The sequence below is a fragment of the Aotus nancymaae genome, unplaced genomic scaffold (assembly GCF_030222135.1).
Source record: "Aotus nancymaae isolate 86718 unplaced genomic scaffold, 86718_ANA_hifiasm-v0.15.2.pri h1tg000001l, whole genome shotgun sequence".
Lineage (NCBI taxonomy): Eukaryota > Metazoa > Chordata > Mammalia > Primates > Aotidae > Aotus > Aotus nancymaae.
In genome coordinates this window covers 5,588,037-5,611,105 of record NW_026988412.1, presented here as the reverse complement: position 1 = coordinate 5,611,105, position 23,069 = coordinate 5,588,037, and the positions used below count along the sequence as shown (strand labels likewise).

Genomic DNA, 23,069 nt, shown 5'->3' with positions numbered 1-23,069 from the left:
TGGTAGAGAAAGCTGGTTGTCCACCTCAATATCACTGTTTCCTATGTAGAAACTGTGAGTTGAGGGAATTTTCCATATACTTGTAGCTGGGTAGATTGGGGGATGGTGTATCATAGATAGAGAAGTCCGATTCTCTTACCATCCTCTCTGTGTTTCCACTTCTTTGTGGCTCTGGGAGCTGTCTCTCTCTCCTATTTGAGTTATGGGATATTGCTGGTGATAATCTGGGAGCTGGGTATTTCTGTGGGTGGGAAGGGGGAATGAACCCAGCTTGCTTCTTCACCGCAATTTTGGAACCTGAAGTTTTTGTGGAAGGTTTTTAATTGCAGTTTATATTTTAAATTGTTATATAACTATTTGTTATATTTGGTGGGTCATAATTTTTGTATGAATATGTACATTCTCTTTACATTTTCAAATGCATTAGCATAAAGTTGAAGCCATTCTTCATTTTGGTTCTTGCAGACTAGTAGAGGTACCATCGTGGTGGTCTTGGAAAAGATCCGGAAGAATACTCCAGATTACCAGGCAGAGACTCTCATTCTCTTCCTTTACTTTGTCTTAAACAAATGGAGTTTCTCTTTCTGTGCTGAGCCACCTGAAGCTGGGGGAGAGTGACACAGAACATCCCTATGGGCACCACCACTGTGACTGCACAGGGTTAAACCTTAAGCCAGCACAGCACTGGGTCTTGCCCAAGGCCCACTGTAACCACTGCCTGGCCACTGCCTATGCTCTCGCAAGGCCCTAGGGCTCTGCAGTCAGCAGGTGATGAAGTCACCCAGGCTTGTGTCCTTCCTTTAAGGGCAACAAGTTCCCCTGGCCCTAGGGAGGTCCAGAGATGCTTTCTGGGAGCCAGGACCTGGAGTAGGAAACCTTAGAAATCTACCTGGTGCCCTATTCTACTGCAGCTGAGCTGGCTCCAATAGCACTAGGCAAAGTACTTTCCATTCTTCCCTCCCCTTTTCCCAGGCAAAGGAGTCTCTCCCCATGCCCACCACAGGCCCACAGGGAGTACTACCAGGGTACTATTGATGTTCACTTAAGGCCCAAGGGCTCTTCTGTCAGCTTGTGGTGAATGCTTTCAGACCTGGGACTCACCCTTCAGGGCAGTGGGCTCTTCTTCTGGCCCATGGTAGGTTCAGAGATGGCATTCAAGAGCCAAAGCCTGGAACTGGGGGCCCTAAGAACCTGTTTGGTGCTCTTCCCCACTGTGGCCATGCTGGCACCTAAGCTCAAGACAGAGTCCTCTTTACTCTTTCCTCTGCTCTTCTCAAGGAGAAGTGGTCTCTTCTCATTTCCACTACAGCTGGAATGTGCCGGTCACACCTGAAGTCAGCACAGCTCTGAGTCTCACCCAAGGCCCGTGGCAAGTACTACCTGGCTACTGCTGCTGACTATTCAGGGCCCAGGGCCCTTTAGTCAGCATGTGATGAACCCTACTAGGACTAGGTCCTTCGCATTAAGGCAAACAGCTTCCCTTCCAGTCCAGGGTGTGTCTAGAAGTGTTTTCTAGGAGCCAGGCCTGGAATTGGGACCTTGTGACTCTGCCATGTGCCGTATCCTACTGTGGCTGAGCCGGTATCCAAGTTACAAGACAAAGTCCTCTTCACTCCCCTCTCCTCAAGTGGAAGGAAGGAGTCAGAGTCTCTTTTGGAGCTGTGAGCTGTGCTGCCTGGGATTAGGGGAGGAGTAACATAAGCGCTCTTTTAGCAGATACAGTTGGTGTGTTACTAGGTGGCACGTCCCCTAAGTCCACTAGTTCAGAGAACAGCACAGCCCTAGGACTTGCTTAGGAGTAGCAGTCCTTGTGGCCTAGACAGCCTTTCAAGTTTATTTAGGACCCCAGAGGACTTTTGCCTGTGGTGCAAGGCTTGTCAGAACTCAGGTTCCAGCCACCAGGATGGGTGGTTCCCCTCTGGCTAGGGCTGATCCAAATGCTCCATCTAGGGGTGCCCGCTGAGTTCTACCTGGTGTTGACAGCACTGCATTCCAATGCAAAGTCCCACAATCACTGCACTTTCTCTCCCCAAGTGTACAGATTCTCCACACCACATGACTACTGCCAGGGGAATTGGGAAAGGTTAGTGTTGGCAATTCAAGACTGTCTTTCCTACCTTCTTCAGTGCCTCTTTCAGTGATATGAAGTTAAAACTAGATACTGTGATCACTCCCCTGATTTTTGGTTCTTATGAAGGTGCTTTGTTGTGTACATAATTGTTAATTTTGTGTTCCCGTGGGGAGGATGATTGGTGGAAGCTTCTATTTGATCATCTTGCTTCACCTCCTCCAGCACTATTTATTGTGTAATTTGTTCTTTCCCTCCTAATTTGAAATGCCACCTCTTATCATATATCAACATTTCGTAACTGTCTGGCTCTGTTTCTGGTTTTCATTCTATTCTGTTCTTGCCTCAGTAACTCACTGTTTTAATAACTATGTCTTTATAATGTCTTAATATTCAGTTTGGAATTTGGCCCTCTTTTTGTTCATCTTTCTTAAAATTTTGTTTACTGTTTCTTCATATTTGCTCTTTTAGAATCAATTTATTTCATCACACGAAAATTAAGATTTTTGATGGATATTTAAAATAAATGTAAAAAGCACAAAATTATATTATTTATTCCTAAAGCCTTCAACATGCATTATTTTGTACTCTGTATGTATTATTCCTATTAGATAAACAGCAGGGTAGGTCCAGAGTCTTGTGGGACCTATAGTCTGACCAATTCAGGAGCCCTCTTTAAGGATAGTAATGAAAAATTATGAATGTGGCGTTAGATGCTGTGCCTTGGAGGAGCCTGTGCTGGGAAGATGCCTGAATCCCTAACTGTATTAGCTCCATGGTAAACCCGCTTCAGATAAGCAGTCTCAGAGAGAAAGTCCTGATAAATTGTGCCTTTACTCCCGCTAGAGTAAACCGATAGTTCATGACTTCTAAACTACTTAGATGGCATAAGCCATAATATAACAATTAAATTTGCAGCTTCAGTTGTATTTTTGGTCATGTGTTACATAATACCACTGCCTCAGCTTTCCCCAGGATAGCACCTCACATTTGAGGATCTCAGGGCACGTTATGAACATTAACTAATTAAACCTCACAAAACCCCAGAGGCACTGGAAAGAGAGATACAGCATCACCTTGCGCAGTTCTGAAATGCAGTCACCTCTAGGGATGAGTGTGTCAGCTGCTTAATAATAAACTGCAACACCTCACAATAGTTTAGTCAAGGCAATTAGTCTCTGTAGTTGGTAATTGTCTCATGAACATTGGATCATCAACAGTTAAGTTACCAGGATTATTAGTTTACTGAAAATTAATCCAGTCTTTAAGACTTTTTACTTTTTAGTAATCTTTTCTTAATTATAAAAGAAACATGCACAGTGAATGTCTACTTTTCTTTTAGTTACATTTTTGTAGTTCTTCAAACTTAGAAAAGAAATTTTTTTTAATGCATTAGAATAGGTAGATACTGATAAGTTTCTGTAATTCACAAGGTTGCTGGTGAGCAAAACTCCTCAATGACAGTAAAAGTTCGAAGAGTGGGTACCTTTGAGAGGAGTATTGACTGGACAGGGAGATGAGGGAAACTTCTGGGTTCTGGACATGTTTTGTATGTTCTTTTTTTTTTTTTTTTTTTGGAGATAGAGTCTCCGCTGTAGTGCAGTGGCATGATCTTGGCTTACTGCAACCTCTGCCTCCCGGGTTCAAGTAGTTCTCCTGAGTAGCTGGGATTACAGGTGTGCACCACCATGCCCGGCTACTTTTTTGTATTTTTAGTAGAGACGAGGTTTCATCATGTTGGTCAGGCTGGTCTTGAACTCCTGACCTCAGGTGATCCAACTTCCTCGGCCTCCCAAAGTGCTGGGGTTGCAGGTGTGAGCCACCATGACCAGCCAGCCAGTTTTATATACTCTTACAGGTAATGGTTGTTGCTCAGGAGTACACATATGTAGAAATTCCCTGAGCTGTACAGTTTTTGAATGTGTGTTAATCTCAACAACAAAGTCAATTAGCCTAAAAAGCATGCTGCTCTTGGCATGATGAGAATGCTAGAAACCCCAGATAGTCTTATCTGGAAAATTCTGCAGGGTGCAGAACATATTTAAGAACTAGAGATATGACAGTTTTTATTTTCCTCAAAGTATCTTTCTTCTGAAGAGGGATTCTAAGTGCTTTACCCTCTCTTCTCAGGATATTTTCTCTTCATGCCAAAAGAGCTGCCTTTCATGCTAAGATGTGACTCTCTCACATTGTACCTTCAACGTTATGTACGTCTCTGACTATGCCATTTGCACCTCCCTGGGCATCACATTTTTCTCTTAGAATTTCATTCATTTACATACATCTTTGCCAGGAGTAGGTATAATGCATTAGTGACCCAGAAATTTGGGGTTGAGAGGCATCCGAAGGGGCTATTGTCATAGCTGGCACTAGAAGAACACCATGGGAGAGGAGGAAGCAGAGAGGACCCTGGCTGCTCTGGCACTGCAGGGTCTGATGCGACGCTTGAAAACAAGAAGGCAGAGCAGCAGGCCCACACCCGCAGTGACAGCAGCAGTCTCTGGAGCCTTTAGTGGGCCCAGGGACCCTCCTGCATGTGTGGCTGCACTTCTGAGGAGGGGCAGGCATGAGCAGGGCATCCTAGTGCTACTCAGAGCTGAGGCCCAAAGGCTAAGAGCAGATGTCATAGCTGAGAACCCCCAGCAGAGCAGACACTGGGTGAGACACAAAGGCAAGTACATCCTCCAGTGATGTCTTCTCTCAGGTCGCCCTCCTTAGGGATGGAGAGATTTCAAAAGAGAAGAAAAGGAGGGGAGGAGGAGGGAGAAAAACCTTTTTAGACAAAATGAGAAATTTTTTTCTTCTGTAATTTTTAGTAAAGGTTAAATACATGAGGCCTAAGCTACCCTGATCATTGACTTTCCAGAACTTCTTAAAACACCAATGCTTAGCTCCAGTTCTTCTTGAAAATAATTTCTACTAGAAAATAGCAAAGTAAGCATTGTGCCCACTGGCAGAGCATGAGTTCATAGTATTTACAAACAATGAGAAAGCAGCCCTTGTGCTAAGCCCTGGCATTCAGGTAACACTGATATAACTCATTGTGGGCTTTTCCACCTTCTGTCTGAAGATCATTTCAAGGCCCACCATCAAGGAAGCTGATAACCCATTGTTTGTAAGCTTCAAAAGGGGCTGCTATCAAAGGATCCCATTGCCCAGGGACTGGTAAAGGTTGAGGTCCTCCTGCAGACCAGGCCTGGGCCAGGTCCGTTGCCCATCTTCTCATCTCCACAACTCCCTTGGGCAGTATCATGCAGATAAGGGCACAGAGAGGTGGAGGGAGGAACTTCCAGGATCCCTCCTCAGTGTCAAAATCCAGGTGGGCTGCAGAGATCTACTCTTCCCACCTCAAAGTACTGCTCTCTAGAATAAAATTCTTCAGATCCATTGTAGTTTAAAAACATGTGACTATGTTGTCTAATTTTCTGTGCTTCTGCAGACATTTATCATCTATTTTCTGTCCTTACTATATCCCTTCTCTCAAAGATGCTGAGCTCAGGAGTAGCAGCCAGAGTTTCCAAAAAATAGTTGAGGAGTCACAGGAGCCTGTTTCTCCAGATACCATGGAAAACATCCAGGTGAGAGAGACTATTCCTCCATGCCTAGGGTCGGGGGATGCGCCTAGGGGCTACATGTGACATCAGGGGCATCTCTGGTTCTGGGGTCAGGCATTAGAGAAGTTCTAATGCCTGATGCAGAAAACGCCTCCCTAGCAGTAAGCACACTTTGAGGTGGGGGAAACAGAGGCCTTTGTGTTTGTAATGGACAAATCAAAGCCTCACTGGTATGCTCCAAAATGCATGTCAGAACAGAATGTCAGGAGGCTGAGGCAGATAAAACTGCTAATTTAAACTCATTGATGTCACAAGCACTTGAAAATTTCAACAATAGACTAGAACAAGTAGAAGAAAGAACTTCAGAGCTTGAAGACAGGGCTTTTAAATTAACCCAATTAGACAAAGACAACAAAAAGAATTTAAAAAAATGAACAAAGCCCCAAGAAATTTGGGATTATGTTAAATGGCCAAACCTAGGGACAATTGATATTCCTGAGGAAGAAGAGAAATCTAAGTTTGGAAAACATATCTGAGGAAATAATCAAGCAAAACTTCCCTGGCCTCACTAGAAATCTAGACATCCAAATACAAGAAAATCAAAGAACATCTGGGAAATTCATTGCGAAAAAAGATCATCACCCAGGCACATAGTCATCAGGTTATCTAAAGTCAAGACAAAGAAAATTAAGAGCTGTTAGGCAAAAGCCTCAGGTCACCTATAAAGGAAAATGTATCAGATTTACAGCAGATTTCTTAGCAGAAATTTTGCAAGCCAAGAAGGGATTGGGGTCCTTTCTTCAGCCTCCTCAAACAAAATAATTGCCAGCCAAGAATTTTGTATCCAGCAAAACTAGTTTCATAAATGAAGGAGACAGAAAGTATTTTTCAGACAAACAAATGCTGAGAGAATTTGCCATTACCAAGCCAGCACTATAAGAAATACTGAAAAGAGTTCTAAATCTCAAAGAGCCTAAATCTCACAGGGCCTATAAAGCAATAACACAATGAAAGTAAAACACCAACATCCTGAGGCAACAACTAGCATGTTGAATAAAACAGTACCTCACATCTCATTACTAACATTGAATGTAAATGGCCTAAATGTTCCACTTAAGAGACACAGAATGACAGAATGGATAAAAATTCACCAATCAAGTGTCTGCTGTCTTGAGGAGGCTCACCTAATGCATAAGGACTCACATAAACTAACATAAAATAAATGGATAGAAAAGGATATTTCACACAAATGGAAACCAAAAGCAAACAGAAGTAACTATTTTCACATCAGAGAAAACATACTTTAAAGCAATAATAGTTAAAAAAAGTGGGACATTATAAAATGATTTTAAAAAGTCAGTCCAACAGGAAAATACCCCAGCCCTAAATATATATGCACCTAACATGGGAGCTCTCAAATTTATAAAACAATTATTACTAGACATAAGAAATTAGCTAGCTGGCAATACAGTAATAGTGGGGGACTTCAATACTCCACTGACAGCACTAGACAAGTCATTAAGACAGAAAGTCAACAAAGAAACAATGGGCTTAAACTATACCCTAGAACAAACGGGCTTAACAGATATTTATAGAACATCCAGCACCCAGCAACTGCAGAATATACATTCTTTTCATCAGCACATAGAACATTCTCAAGATAGACCATAGGAGAGGCCACAAAACAAGTCTCAATAAGCTTAAGAAAATTGAAATTATATCAAGTACCCTCTCAGTCCACAGTGGAATAAAATTGGAAGTTAACTCCAAAAGGAACCGTCAAAACTATGCAAATACATGGAAATTAAATAAGCTCCTCTTGAATGATCTTTGGTTCAACAGAGAAATCAAGATGGAAATAAAGATGATTTGAACTGAATGATAGTGATGACACAACTTATCAAAACCTCTGGGACACAGCAAAAGTGGTGATAAGAGGAAACGTCACAGCATTAGATGCCTACAACAAAAAGTCTGAAAGAGCACAGAGAGACAGTCTAAGGTCACACCTCAAGAAACTAGAGAAACAAGAACAAACCATACCCAAACCCAGCAGAAGAAAAGAAATAATGAAGATCAGAACAGGACTAAATGAAATTGAAACAAAAAAATTCAAAATATAAATGAAACAAAAAGCTGGTTCTTTGATAGACCATTAGTGAAATTAACCAAGAAAAGGAGAAGATCCGAATAGTCTCAATTAGAAATGAAATGGGAGATATAACAACCAATACCAAAGAAATACAAAAGATCATTCAAGACAACTATGAACACCTTTACATGCTCAAACTAGAAAATCTAGAGGAGATGGAGAAATTCCTGGAAGTATACAACTCTCCTAGATTAAATTGTGAAGAAATAGAAACTCTCAACAGACCAATAACAAGTAGTGAGATGGAAACAGTAATTTTACAATTGCCAGCAAAGAAAGTCCAGGACCAGATGGATTCACAGCTGAATTCTATCAGGTATTCAAGGAAGAATTGGTACCAATCTTACTGAGACTATTCCAAAAGGTAAAGAAAGACATAATCCTCCCGAAATCATTCTGTGAAGCCAGTATCACCCTAAAACCGAAACCAGGAAAGGACATAATCCAAAACTAAAACTATAGACTAATATTTCTGATGAACATAGATGCAAAAATCCTCGACAAAATGCTAGCTAACTGAATTAAACATCATATGAAAAAGATAATAATACACCGTTATCAAGTGAGTTTCATAACAGGGATGCAGGGTTTAACATATACTAGTCAATAAATGTGATACATAACATAAACAGGTTTAAAAACAAAAATCATGTGATCATCTCAATAGACACAGAAAAAGCATTTGACAAAATCCAGCATCGCTTTATGATTAAAACTGTCAGCAAAATTGGCATAGAAAGGACATACCTCAAGTAATAAAAGCCATCTTATGACAAACCCACAGCTAACATTATACTGAACAAGGAAAAGTTGAAATCATTCCTCCTGAGAACTGGAACAAGACAAGGATGTACATTTTCACCACTTCTATTCAACATAGTACTGAAAGTCCTAGCCAGAGCAATCAGACAAGAGAAAGAAACAAAAGGCATCCAAATTGGTAAAGAAGTCAGACTGTCACTGTTCACCGATAATATGATTGTATACCTAGAAAACCCTAAAGACTCACCCAGAAAGTTCCTAGATCTGATAAATAAATCCAATAAAGTATCAGGTTACAAAAATCAGTGTACACAAATCATTAGCACTGCCATGCACCAAAAATGACTAAGCTGAGAATTAAATAGAGAACTCAATCCCTTTTATAACAGTTGCAAAAGAAACAAAAAACAAAACCAACCAAAAACCTCAAAAAACAAACAAAAAGCTAGGAATGTACTTAGGCAAGAAGGTGAAAGTACAGGAAAATTACAAAACACTGCTGAAAGAAATCACTGATGACACAAACAAATGAAAATACATCCCAAGTTCATGTATGGGTACAATCAATATTGTGAAAATGACCATACTACCAAAAGCAATCTACAGATTCAATGTAATTCCCATGCAAATACCATTATCATTCTTCAGAACTAGAAAAAACAATCCTAAAATTGATATGGAATCATAAAAGAGCATGCATAGCCAAAACAAGACTAAGCAAAAAGATCAAATCTGGAGGCATCACATCATGTGACTTCAAACTATCCTACAAGGCTATAGTTACCAAAAAAGCATGGTACTGGTGTAAAATAGGCATGTAGCCCAATGGAACAGAATAGAGGACCTGGAAATAAAGCCACATACTTATAACAAATGATCTTTAACAAAGCAAACAAAAACATAAAGTGGAGAAAGAACAGTGTATTCAACAAATAGTGCTGGGAAAACTGGAAGCTACTCGTAGAAGAATGAAGCTGGATCCTCATCTCTCACCTTATAGAAAAATCCACTCAAGAGGAATCAAAGACTTAAATCTAAGAGGTGAAGCCATAAACTTTTAGAAGATAACATCAGAAAAAACTCTTCTAGACATTGGCTTAGGCAAAGAGCTCATGACCAAGAACCCAAAAGCAAATGCAACAAAAACAAAGATAAATATAGATGGGACCTAATTCAACTAAAAAGCTGCACAGCAGAAGAAATGATCAACAGAGTAAACAGACAACCCACAGAGTGGGAGGAAATATTTGCAAAGTATATATCCAACAAAGAACTAGTATTCAGAATCTACAAGGAACTCAAATGAATTGGCAAGAAAAAAAATAATCCCATCAAAAAGTGGACAAAGGACATGAATAGAGAATCCTCAAAAGAAGATCTGCAAACAGCCAACAAACATGAAAAAATGCTCAACACCACTAATTATCTGGGAAATGCAAATCAAAACCACAATGAAATGTCACCTTACTCCTGCAAGAATGGCTATAATTTAAAAATAAAAAAAAACAGATGTTGGCTTGTATGTGGTGAGAAGGGAAGAGTTTTTCACTGCTGGTGGGAATGTAAACTAGTACAAGCATTATGGAAAATAATATGGAGATTCCTTAAAGAATTAAAAGTAGAACTACCATTTGATCCAGCAGTTACTGGATGTCTACCAAGTATACAAGAAGTCATCATATGAAAAATGTACTTGCACAAGCATGTTCATTACAGCACAATTCACAGTTGCAAAAATATGGAACCAGACTAAATGCCCATCAACATAGAGTCTTTGATCTACACTTGGGGTACAGTATGCATTGCTTGGATGATGGGTGCACCAAAATCTGAGAAATCAATAAAGAACTTTGCCATGCAACCAGATATTAACTGTTCCCCTAAAGGTATTGAAATAAAAAATTTAAAAATTAGAAAACGGAATCAATATACAAAAAGGGTAATCATAACTGAGTAGGGTTTATTCTAGGAATGCAAATTTCGTTTAACGTAAGAAAATCAGTGTAATTCACCATTTTAACAAACTAAAAAAGTATGTTTATTTCATAAATGTATAAAAGACATTTGAAAATCCAACATTAATTCCTCGTAAAGACTCTTAGCACTTTTTCAGTTTGATAAAGGTTATTTTGAAAAACTTACAGCAAACATCAAACATAATGGTGACAGACTAATTATTTTGCCCCTAAAGTCAGGAACAAGTCAAGAATGTCTGCTCTTACCACTTTTAATCAAAATTGTAGTGTCAATTTGGACCAGTGCAGAAAAGAGTGGAAAAAATATGAAAAGCATCCAGATTGGAAAGGAATAATTAAAACTATCTTTTACTCACAGGCAACATGACGACTTATGGAAAAAAACTGATAGAATCTACAAAATATCTACTAGAACAAATATATCCAAAATTAATATGCAAAATTTAATTTTATCTCTATATAATTGCAATGAACAATCAGATTGAAATACCATCTACAACAGTACACATATGTTAAATACTTATAGATTAAATCTGACAGAAGATATACAAGACTTCCATGCTGAAAGCATAGAACATTTCTGAGAGAAATTAAAGACCTAAATACTTAGAGAGATATTCTGTGTTCATGGGATACTGAATCTTTAAATCAATTCTTCCCAAATTCAGTAAAATTCCAATCAAATTTTCAGCAGAAATTCTTATAGAAGTTTAATTGATTAATTTCAAAATGTATGCAAAAATGGAGGTAACCTAAAACAGTCAGAGCAACTTTGAAAAAGAAAAACTATAGGATAACACTAACTGATTTCAAGATTAATTATTATAAGGTTCTCTTTTTTCTCTCTTGCCCAGGCTGGTGTTCAGTGGCATGATCTCAGCTCACTGCAACTTCCGCCTCCCAGGTGCAAGTGATACTCATGCCTCAGCCTTCTGAGTAGCTGGCATTACAGGTGTGCACCACCATGCCTACAGTTTTTTTTGTGTGTGTGTTTTTAGTAGAGATGGGGTTTTGTCATGTTGGCCAGGCTGGTCTTGAATTTTCAGCCTCAAGTGATCCTCCTGCTTTGGCCTCCCAAAGTACTGAGATTACAAGTGTGAGCCATTTTGCCTGGCCTAATTATTATAAGGTTCTTGTAATGAAGATAGTGTAGTATTGGCACTAAGGTCAACAGCAGGTTAATGGAATAGAAGAAAAAAATCAGAAATAGAATCAACATGTATAGACAACTGATTTTTGACAAAGGCACATGGCAATGTAGTGGAGAAAGAATAGTCTTCTCTCTGAAACAATCGAATACCCATATACAAACTTTAAAAAAAAACTCAATTCATACCTCATACCATATACAAAAATTAGCTGCAAATGAATCATAGACTTGAATGTAGAATTCAAACCAATATAACCTCTAGAGAAAACATAACATAGGAGGAAATCTTTGCGACCTTGGGTTAGGTAAGATTTCTTAGAAACAGCATCAAAAGCATAATACATGAAAGAACAGATCGATCAATTAGATGTCATCAAAAATTAAAATCTTTTCTTTTTGAAAAATACTGTTCAGAGAATGCAAAGACAAGCCGCAGACTGGAAGAAAATACTTGCAAAGTACATATCTGACAGAGGACTTGTTTCCACAATGTATTTTTTAAAATTCTCAAAACACAATAATGCAAAATGAAAAACCTAATTAAAAGTGGACAAAAGATTTGAACTTTTCAAAAGAAGACATCCCTTGAAATGACACTCAATCTCATTAGTCATTAGAGAAATGTAAATTAAAACCACAATAAAATACAATTATGCATCTATTAGAATGTCCAAAACTAGAATGATTAAGTGTTCCAAGTGTGGGTGAGGATGTGGAGGCAGCATGGTGCACCTACACTGTGGATACTACTCAGCAACGAAGAGGACTAAACCACAGATGCATGCAACAGCATGGGTGAATTTCAAAATAAATACACTGAGTGAAAGAAGCCAGATCAAAAAAGAGTAAATACTATTTGATTTCCATAATACAAAATTCCAGAAAGTACAAACTACTCTATAGTGACAAAAATCATATCACTGTTTGCCTGTGGTTGGCAGAGTAGGAAGGGTAGGAGTGAGAGGCACGTAGGAACGTGGAAGCTTGGGGGGTGATGTGTCATGTTCGTTTTCTTGATCGTGGTGATATTTTTATGGATATACACATAAGTAAAAGCTTTTCAAAAAGTATACTTCAAATATATGTAGCTTATTGTATGTCAATTCTATTAGGTTGGTGCAAATTACTTTTGTGTGCAAAGATAATTGCAGTTATTGCCATTACTTTTAATGCAGTTCCTTTTCATGCAATTACTTTTGCACCATCATAAAACCTCAACACAGTTTTTTTTTTTTTTTTTTTAAATTTAGTGCAGCTTTCAAGTTAAAGAGAAGAATACAAGTAATGGAGTAATAAGCAACATCTCCAGAGAATCAGGAGGTGCCAGCACTACGCTAAACATCTATTTCTCTGTCTGTCTTTATTTTATCCTCATAACATCCTTATGAAATAGATGCTCTTCTCATCCGCTTTTCACAGAGGAGCAAAGTGAGGCTACCTAAGTTTCCCGATGCCACAAGGCCAGTAAGCCATAGAGCCAGGATCTGAACCCCGGCAGCTTGCTCCAGAGCTTGGATGCCAAACGACTGCAGGTGTTGATTACTTTTCGTGCCTTGCTTTTGTCATTTGCAGGGAAAAATTGCTGGAGAAGCTGCATCCGAGGAAGCTTTATCAGTGGTCCAAAATGGAGTTAGTGAACCAGAGGTAGGGTTTGAGGAGGGCCTTTGCGTGCCTGCTGGCCACCCCGTGGGCGTCACACCTTTCTACCTCGGAGGCTTTGTGCCCTTTCCTCCTCTTGACCTCTCTGCCTGTCTCCACCAGTTCACACCTACCACCTCCTTTAAGACCTGCTGCAGCAAGCCTCACCTCATTACCTCCTCCCCTGCTGTGATTAATCTTTTCTTCTGTATCCTCTGCACAGCCTGGACTGTAAGTTGCATTTTCTACATAAATTATTTGCAAAAATTTTAGTAAATACAGCTTATCTCTCCATCCTGTTGCCCAAAAAGAAAACATTTTGGAGAGGCAAAACATTCGTAAGAGTTTTCTCTGTATCATATGCACATACATACACTCATATCAGTATCTAGATGTGTTCTTAATATATGTCATTCACTTGCATCTCAGGATTTAGGAACTCCTCCCTCCTGTTACAGATTCAGGCCAACGGGTGTAGCATCTTCCACCAGTGCGGTGGCCATTCCTGGGGACTTCACCATCCTTTGTTGGTTTCCCTTCACCCCGCCCATGCTTTTGCAGGTGGTCTCTTGACCACTCCGTTGGAGTGTCCCTTCTGTTCTCCGCCAGAAGCCTGATGGTTTAGGAAGAGATTGGCAGGGCCCTGTGAACCCTGCTCAGGATCTCCAACTTTTCCGAAGGAGCAGAGGAGGGTGTTATAGCTTTTGAGTGGGAGATTGGTATAATAAGGCATTTTCATTCCCTGATGATGAACATAGTCCTGCAATTTCAGTAGTATCCCAAGAGCCTCTTGGTGATGGATGGACTGACTCAGCAACAGAAGCCTGGAGAACCCTTGAGAAGGGAACAGAACATGGGACTTAGTCATATTCATAGAGGCACTGGGTCAGCTTCATTGAACACTAAGCCTAGACACTGAAATTCTGCCAGAGGGCCAGATTTTCCAACCCCTCTCCTCTGTAGATTCTGACCAGTGAAGGAGTCTACCCAGAAGTCAGCTAGGGATTGAAACACCCCTTTCTTTTGGCTAACACTGAACCAGAGAAGAAAGCTAGGACCAAGAACACAAATGGGCTTCCCATTTCTCCTTGCTGAATTAAATGCCCCCACGTAGTTGTAGGCAGGACTCACCCGTGGGGCAGGGTCTCCCCACTCCCGGCTAATTACATGGAGGGGAGTAGAAAGCACTCAATCTGGGAGCAGGATGTGCTGCCAGAAAGAGACAGCATGATGCAGGCGCAGGGTCCAGTTTTTGAATCTCACATTAGCATATGCTGTTGGACCCCCACCCATATCCTCTAGCACTTATCCTTCCTGAGCACCCTGAGGACAAGAACTGCAAGTGCCTGGTCTTCCTTCCATGCTCTGTTTGCAGCAGGGCAGACTGTTTGAGGGAGCAGCCATCAGCCAATGACTGAAGGCACTGGAGAATCAATACCCCAGCTCCTTTGCCTCCTAGGTGGGACCACTCTGCACTGTGTTCTCCCGGCTCCCAGAGATTCGGATGGGATTGATTCACTGTAGTAACCCACATCTTGAAGCATCACATGCTGGTAGCCTTGCTCTCCTTGGCTCACACGCCGCTCCTCTCACAGAATTTCCTGCCTTGCTCCCCAAGTAAACTACTGACTCTCAGACTCTTAGTTCAGGGTGTGTTTCTGGGGCAGCCAGCACTAGGCGACTCAGTGACCAGTCAGTCATGCCCTGTGCCATAGGGAGGAGAGTTGAGGTGCAGAAGAGGATAGCAGTTTTCTTTCTAACATTCCTAAGAAGGTACCCATTCCTTATGAACCCAAGCAAGGATGTGGATGGGGAGACGGCATGCCTGGCCCCACCACCATATCAGACATGTTGGAACCCCAGAGGACACCTGAGTCAACAATATGGATTGATCTCCTATTTTTATCTCCTTTCCCTTCTGGAGAAAATCACTGAAATGACAGTAAAGGAATAAAAAGGGCACAAATCCACAAAGATGAGATGAGAGGAGATATTGGAAGATAAGCACTTTAAAAATATTGAGAATAAAAAAATTGATGGAGGAGTTTACACTGGCTTAGCACAGCTGAGGAAGGTGAAACTCAAGTGTCTTTATGAAAGGAGAGACTGGTGAAAAGTGTGTGAATTCTACACAAGGCTGAAGACTGGAGATTTGCAGAAGGCGGGGTGAGGTACTGGGCTGAAAAGGCTGGGCAGGCTGATATGAAGTGAGGAACACTGGATCCCTGCAGACTCCAGTTAGGTTGTCAGCCACACCCCAAGTGAGAGGATGAAATGACTGTTCTTTAGAGAAATTGAACAGAGGCTGCTCCACTGCATGGGCGTTATAATGGCAAAGGTTGGAGAATAGACAAGTAAGTGGAATTCTCCATTTTGAATAGAGGAATCCACGGCCCCTCCTCCAGCCACACCTTCTCGATGCCAGGAGCCAGGCCTTATATTAGTTTCTGTTGCTGCTGTAACACATTACCCCGAACTTGGTGGCTTATAACACAGCTTTATTATTGTGCAGTTCTGGAGGTTAGAATTCTAAAATGGGTTTGAGTGTGCAGAGTTTCAGGTGTAGAAAGGGGCATGTTCCTTCTGGAGGCTCTGGGGGAGAATCTGTTTCCTTGTCTTTGCCAGCTTCTAGAAGCCACTTGTGTTCCATGCCCTGTGGCCCCTTCCTCCATCTTCAGAGCCAGCAGCACAACATCTTCCTCCCTCTGACTCAGACCCGCTGCCTCCCTCTTAGCAGATCCCTGTGATTCCACTGGGCCCATCCAGATCATCCAGGAGCATCTCCTCATCACAGAACCCTTCAAGTGCTGACATCTGCCAAGTCCCTGTGCCCTGAAAGATAGGTTCCAGGGACTAGGACCTTACATCTTTGGGCCCACTGTTCCACCTAATACAGTTCCTCATGCAGGATATTGAAGAGGTTAAGTCCCCTAAAAACTGACAGCCCCAAAGAAAATGCCTTCAGATAATGTCTCTGAAGGCGGCCACCGAATAATAATACCAGATCTCTGCCTGATCACCCTATGAAGTGCTCCAGTTAGCCAGCGTCTGTGGACTTTTGCCTCTCACGCATGTTGCTTTTACAAAGCTAAAAATGTGCTCTAGAGATATAAGGGCCTAAACAAATGAACAAAAAAGACAAGGAAAAGACCTGGAACTTAAGAAATCGGAGCTGCAATACTGGCAGGCTGGCAGAGCTGCAAGTCCAGATTAGAGGGGAGAAGAAATGAAGCTCATATGTTATCTCCAATGCCTGATCATTTGGAAATGAATAGTGACGAACACTTGGCAAATCTGATTAAGCAAGTGAAAAACTTAGGAAACAAGTTGAATAAAAACTAGGTACACAAATGAAATCATTGTCATGTTACACTACTTTGATCAGCAACAACAAAATACTTACACATTCATAATAGTGTAAATACTTACTGATTTAACCCTGAATCGTGATGTCATTATCCTGGGGGATAAGCTATGGGGAGGATGGTAGTGTAAGCGAGATTAATCTAGTCATTACGTCAATGTCCAGTAGGAAATTCTAAAAACTGATGAATTTAGAAATAGCAGCATAAGCATATTGTCCAGAAATATAGAGGTAAATAAATACCCAAAGTAATGAAAAGGTTGAAAATTCTATTCAGTGGGGTTAGAGACTTGGAAGGACAGAGAACTGCTAATTTCTTCAGAAATATTTGGTGCTAACATTATTTTAAATTTTTCTATATGCATGTGTTACTTTGATTTAAAAGAACTCCATGAGAGATTTCAAAAGGAATCATCTTCTGAGAAATGATTCTTTTTTAGATGCACCTAACCCAACACTGAACAGCCTCAGCCCTGACTTTCCAGGTGGCTGTGGTCTGTTGGCCCTTCCTGGGCTCCACCTCCCCACCACAGTTACTCCCAGGACCACCTGACCAGTCCCAAGATTCAAAAATGCTTGTATCACAATGAAAACAGTTGTGGGGACAGAGGCATTTTGCTTCCGGAGTTATTATAATATGTATATAACACTACCACGCTCTAATCTCTACCCCAGGATGTGGGAAGAAAGTTGCCCAGGTGCAAGAGACTGAAGGCACAATCTGTCTCAGTAAATAACTGATTACTTAGTTTTAGCAATGATACCAAATATATTTAGAAACAATCACATAATCAATTACATAATCAATCTTATTAAATCATTATTCTTTATTATTAATTTTTGCTTTAGTATTATAGCATAAAAACATTCTAATCTTATAGTATAGAACCAACCAGGTGAAATACAATTAGGAACTGAAGGGACATTGTGAGAAGTGATCAGGTGGCGAGAGTGAGAGCCTGGTGGTAGTGCCAGCACCAGGGAAGACATCCGTTACTTAGCAGGCAGGCCTCGTGGTAGCGCCAGCACTAGGAAGGTGCCCATTACTTAGCAGCCAGGCCTTGGGGTAGCGCCAGCGGCAGGGAAGGTGCCCGTTACTTAGCAGACTGTGAAGGGGAGTTTCCCTTTCACTGAGGGAGTTCAGAGAACACTCTGCTCTGCCCGGCTCTTGAAGGACCGCCTGACATTAGCCAGGCCTGCCCACAGACATCCAGGGGCTTAAATGTCTCTCTATGGTACTGTGCTCCAGTGGTCACCATCCTTGTCCACTTCCATGTTCCACTTTCCCACCTGGCTCTCCTTTTAAGTTCTTAGAAGTTGTGAGAAGTAAGAGTAGGGGAATCCTAAAAGCCATTGATCTTTCTGATAAGTGTGTAGAAAAATGCTTACATATATGCCTCCCTCCCTTGCAGCGGCTACCTGAAAGGGAAGGGGCCCCCTATACTGTAAGCATGTGATTTGCTTGACCCTATCAATCACGTTAGATGATTCACTCCCCTTACCCTGACCCCCTGCCTTGTATGCAATTTATATCAGCACATCCAGGTGTTCGGGGCCACTGCTGGACTCCATGCCTTGGTAGTAGTGGTCCCCCCGGGCACAGCTGAATTCTTCTCTTATCTCTGTCTTGTGTCTTTCTTTCCTGCAATCTGTTGTCTCTGCACACAAAAGAACATCCACTAGACCCTGTGGGGCTGGACTCTGCATCCGGATGCAGTTAAAAGATGGGCCCTATGTCAAAGGCCAACTGAAACTATTTGTCTCATGTGAGACCTTCATTTGAGAACCAGCTTTATTTATTTATTTCAATTTTACTTTAAGTTCTGGGATACATGTGCAGAACATTCAGGTTTGTTACATAGGTATTCATGGACCATGGTGGTTTGCTGCACCTATCAACCCGTCATCTAGGTTTAAAGCCCCACATGCATTTAGTATTTGTCCTAATGCTCTCCCTCCCCTTGCCCCCCACCCGCCAGCAGGTTCCAGTGTGTGATGTTCCCCCTCTTGTGTCCATGTGTTCTCACTGGAGAACTAGTTTTTAAAAACATTTTATAAATTTTGAGTATCTCATTAAGAACCTCTCCTTAAAATCAGGCCTGGCCCAGGATGAGTTGTTTCGGGTCAAACAGTCTTACCTGTCCTCTGAATGGTGTCATGTAGAGATGATGCAACCACCAGCCCACTAAATTACAGGGAATTGACAGGATTCTCACTGGCTCCTCCTCTCTTCTTGCTCTAGGACATAGAAAAACTCAGTGAGGCCTCCCCTGGCTGTGCGCAGGATCACCATGGCAGCAGTAGGAGCTTGGCATCACTCTTATGGCCTGAAGAGCCCGTCCACTTCCGCCCCATCTACAGGGGAGCCTCAGCTGCTTTTTGTATTCAGTTGTTTTGTATTGATGAGAAATACGAAGCAAGGCAAGTACTGACCTCCTAGCTGGCTGTCACAGTAAGAATCTCTTCTGGCATCAGTGGACCAACATTTTAACTTTACAGACCCAATAATTTCCAAACCTGGCCCACTTCCTACTCTCCTGGGCAATTTAAAAAAAAACACAAATTCCTAAGCCCCATCCAGAGATTCTAGTCCATAAAATTTTAGTAAGGGCTATAGAAGTGAACAAGAAAGCTGGCCCACCTATGTAACGATTGGGAATCTGGAAAATTAGCACTTCCGTAACCACATGCTGCTCCCATTCTGTAAAGTTTGCATTTCTTGGAGACCTTGGATTTGGGTTACTGATTATTCTTTTGCTTGCAAGTAACAGAAAATCCAACCAAACTGGCCTTACATAAGTAAGGATGACTCCAGTGGTGAGACTATTTTAAATATGGCTTGATCTAGGATTTAGATAACCAAATCAAGGACCAAGTTTCCCTCTCTACCTCTTTACCCTGTGTGTTAGTCCATTTTCATGCTGGTGATAAAGACATACTCAAGATTGGGTAATTTATAATGAAAAAGAGATTTAATGGTCTCACAGTTCCATGTGGCTGGGGAGGCCTCACAATCAGGGTGAAGACGAAAGCCACATCTTACATGGCAGCAGACAAAGAGGCAATGACAGCCAAGTGAAAGGGGTTTCCCCTTGTAAAACCATCAGATCTCATGAGACTTATTCACTACCAGGAGAACAGTATGTTGTAAACCACTCCCAGGATTCAATTATCTCCCACTGGATACCTCCCACAACACATGGGAATTATGGGAGCTATAACTCAAGATGAGATTTGGGTGGGGACACAGCCAAATCATATCACCCTACTTCCTCCTGTTGGCCCCCTTCTCAGAGGAGTTCCCCATCCCAGGTCTAAAACACACTGACAGTCTCAGCTCTGCATCAAAATCCAGTGAGGAGGACTTGCTGGGTTGGGCCCAGCTTTCCAGCCAAAGTCCCATGAGGCCTAACAGGACTGTGTGTTCATTCCTGAGCCAACAGCTATGACAAGCTCATGCCATAAGGAGATGGAGAAGACGGGCTCCATCCCTTGGCTCATGCTCTACCCCAGATCTGCAGCTGGAGCCTCAGCCACATGGAATATCTGAGCGGTAGATAAGTCGACACCCAACAGGGCTACAGCAAGGAGGAGGCATGCATGGTGCTGGGCAGGCAAAGCCCCGGCGCCCACCAGACCTCACAGCCATCCACCCTGCCCTCCAAAACACCCACATGTTCAGTGCTTGCTGCTCCCCTGTGGTCCAGACACTGGATGCTGCCCTCAGTCCTGGATTCCACATCTTAGCATACCTACCCACTCCTCATTTGTCCACAGAACCATCTCGAAGAGGAAATGATTGACCCATTTCAATAGAGTGGAAGGCTCTGGAGTGTCTAAAAGATGACCAGGCTGGACAGTTCCTCTTCAGAGGAGCTGTTTAAACGCGTTCCCAATCTCTCAGCATCCCCTGGAACCATGTTGTACTTTTACTTTTTTCATCTTGAGTTTTCGGCTTTTATGGAGATCTGAGAGATTGAAAAGATAAGTTCTTTACATCTAAAAACTCGTAAAGTCTTTCTAGATTTGTTGCTTTATATTTATCTGTGCATTTAAATGTGATTGCACTTAGAGTATACTTTGTGAATTTTGAAACAGGAATTTGATGACCCAGTGTGGTTTGCCCATGAACGTACATCTACATCTACTCAGAAAATCTTTCACACATAAAAGGGAAAAAGATCAGAAGCAGCCTATAATATTTCTCACCTCTCCTCTTAACTCTTCCAAAACAGAAGGGAAGGATCATAGGTGCAGAATGACTGATTTTGTTTTGGCTTTTCAAATGCACAGAGATATTAATTGATGTGAAAGTGTCTTCAGTTCTACAGAATACTTTATTACTGACATATGAAGCTTATGACTTATGCACCCCATTAGTGTTCAGCTAGACACACATTCTGACTAGTGGTTGGCTAATCGCTGCCCGAGGGGAGGGAGCCGTAAATCTCTGTAAATGTCCACTGATGTTGCATTTGCCTGAAGGGCAGTGACAGTGCTTCCTGTCTTGTTTACAGGTCGCTGGATTTTATGAATTTTGTTTTCAGCCTTTTTTCTGTAAGTACATGCTGAATTTTGAGAACTGGTTTTGTAAGCTTAGAGAAGTTGTAGAAAAGTAAAATGCCATAAATTTATTATGCTATGAATGTTGAGGTTTGTGTTCTGAGAGTAAGGTCAAATGGCATGTCATGAGCTCATAAAAATATTTCTATTTTTATTGTCATTCACGAATTTTTAAGTCATGCTATTTTAGCAGTTTTCTTTAAATGCTAAATTTCTTTTAGAGAGTCAAATCATTCATAGTAGTATATGAAAATGTCAGAAATGAAAGTGAACGACACTGTATGTTATTTTATAGATTATATTGGCTCCAAGTATTCTGAAATCATCATATTGCTTTTCTGAGGGTAGGAAAGCAGAAATTTGTTGATTTTCAGGTTGGCATTTCTTTCCCTACTAGATCCTCAGGCCGGACTTCATGCCTGGCTTGTAGAGGGGGCTCAACCCACATTGGTGAATGAGCCTGCAGGGTAACATCCGAGTGCAATAAGATTCTCCATGTCAGGGTGTCCCAGGCTTCTGCATACATTCTGGTCTCATTGTTGTCTAGGGATGGAGATCTAACCAGATTCTTACACTTCTTTATTGAAGGAAAGAAGATGGGGAAGGAAGTTTTGAGGGACAAAATGCATTTTTATAAAGACAAGCCTGTTAATTAAGTAAAGTCAACATCTGTACTTCTTCAGTTGACTGGTTTCAAGAAAAATATCTCTTGCTTTTTTCCCCCTCTTTCTAATGAGGCAAAAACAAGTATAGTTTAATTATTTTGTCTTCAAACTATGTGATGTTAGGTTTTATTTCCTCAGTTTTTTTATTATAAGCTTTGTAATAAGGTAGTATGTTCTCCATCATAATTTTTAAAAATTGATTATTAAGACACTTTCCAAAAAATATAGATTACCCTGAACATAGGATTTACAGAGTCAGTTTCCCTCAAAGACTCCTTAAATGCATTTCAGTAATTTTAATTATTTCCTATTTTAAAGTCCATGTAAAGGTAAATCTTTAACATTATAAAAGTAATGCTGGCTTTAAAAAGGTAAAAGAGCTGTTTACATTTCAATTCTATTTGACTTCAGAACATGGACGACAGGAAAATAATAACCTTGATTGCTTCATCCTTAATCCTTCAAATCCAAGATGAAGCAACTCATTATAGTTACTCTCCCCCTCCCAGAGGAAGCCCACCCAGGCTTGGCACCCAGTTCTTATTTTCAACTTGAGTATTTCAGCAACTTGACTCTCAGGTTCCCCAAAAGGGGCCCTGCTAATTTGCTAAAAAGAGGGAAGATAAGGTCAAACAATGACTCAGTCCTTTGAGTTACACAAATGTCCCCAGGGTTTTGGATTAGCACAAGTAATGCCTTCACAGGGTTCAAGAGAAGGCGAGATCCCAAAGGGACAAATTAGCTGTGGGAAGAGCAGCCTGCTTCTGCAGGGACCTGGCAGAGAATCAAGCGGCTGCGTGAAGCTCAGACAGCCTAGAGCAGCACTGTCCAGAGATGGAGTGTGAGCCACATCAGTAATTCTGAATGTTCCAAGAGCCATAGGAAAAAAAAGAAAAAGGAACAGATGAAATTTATATTATAACATCTTTCGTTTAACTTACTATGTCCCAGTTCTTTTTTTAAAGAGACAGGGTCTCACTTTGTTGCATGCAATGGCGCAATCATAGCTCACTGCTGCCTCAAACTTCTTGGCTCAAGGGATCCTCCTACCTCAGCCTCCCAAGTAGCTGAGATATGTCACCATTCCCAGCTAATTAAAAAAAAAAAAAAAGATTGTAAGGACAGGGTCTCGCCATCTTTCCCAGGCTGGTCTCGAACTCCTGGGCTCAAGTGATCC

The 23,069-nt window shown here is 41.3% G+C and overlaps 1 protein-coding gene across 2 annotated transcripts in view; it reads left to right on the top strand.

Moving 5' to 3' along the window:
• CFAP61 (cilia and flagella associated protein 61) overlaps positions 1 to 23,069 on the top strand; it is a 298,775-nt gene that overhangs the window by 71,986 nt on the left and 203,720 nt on the right. For both annotated transcript variants that reach the window (XM_064375353.1, XM_064375325.1), the window contains exons 8-11: positions 5,555 to 5,646; positions 13,235 to 13,306; positions 18,907 to 19,085; positions 21,182 to 21,221. In XM_064375353.1, the coding sequence (XP_064231423.1) occupies positions 5,555 to 5,646; positions 13,235 to 13,306; positions 18,907 to 19,085; positions 21,182 to 21,221 (383 nt within the window). The remainder of the gene's footprint in view (positions 1 to 5,554; positions 5,647 to 13,234; positions 13,307 to 18,906; positions 19,086 to 21,181; positions 21,222 to 23,069) is intronic.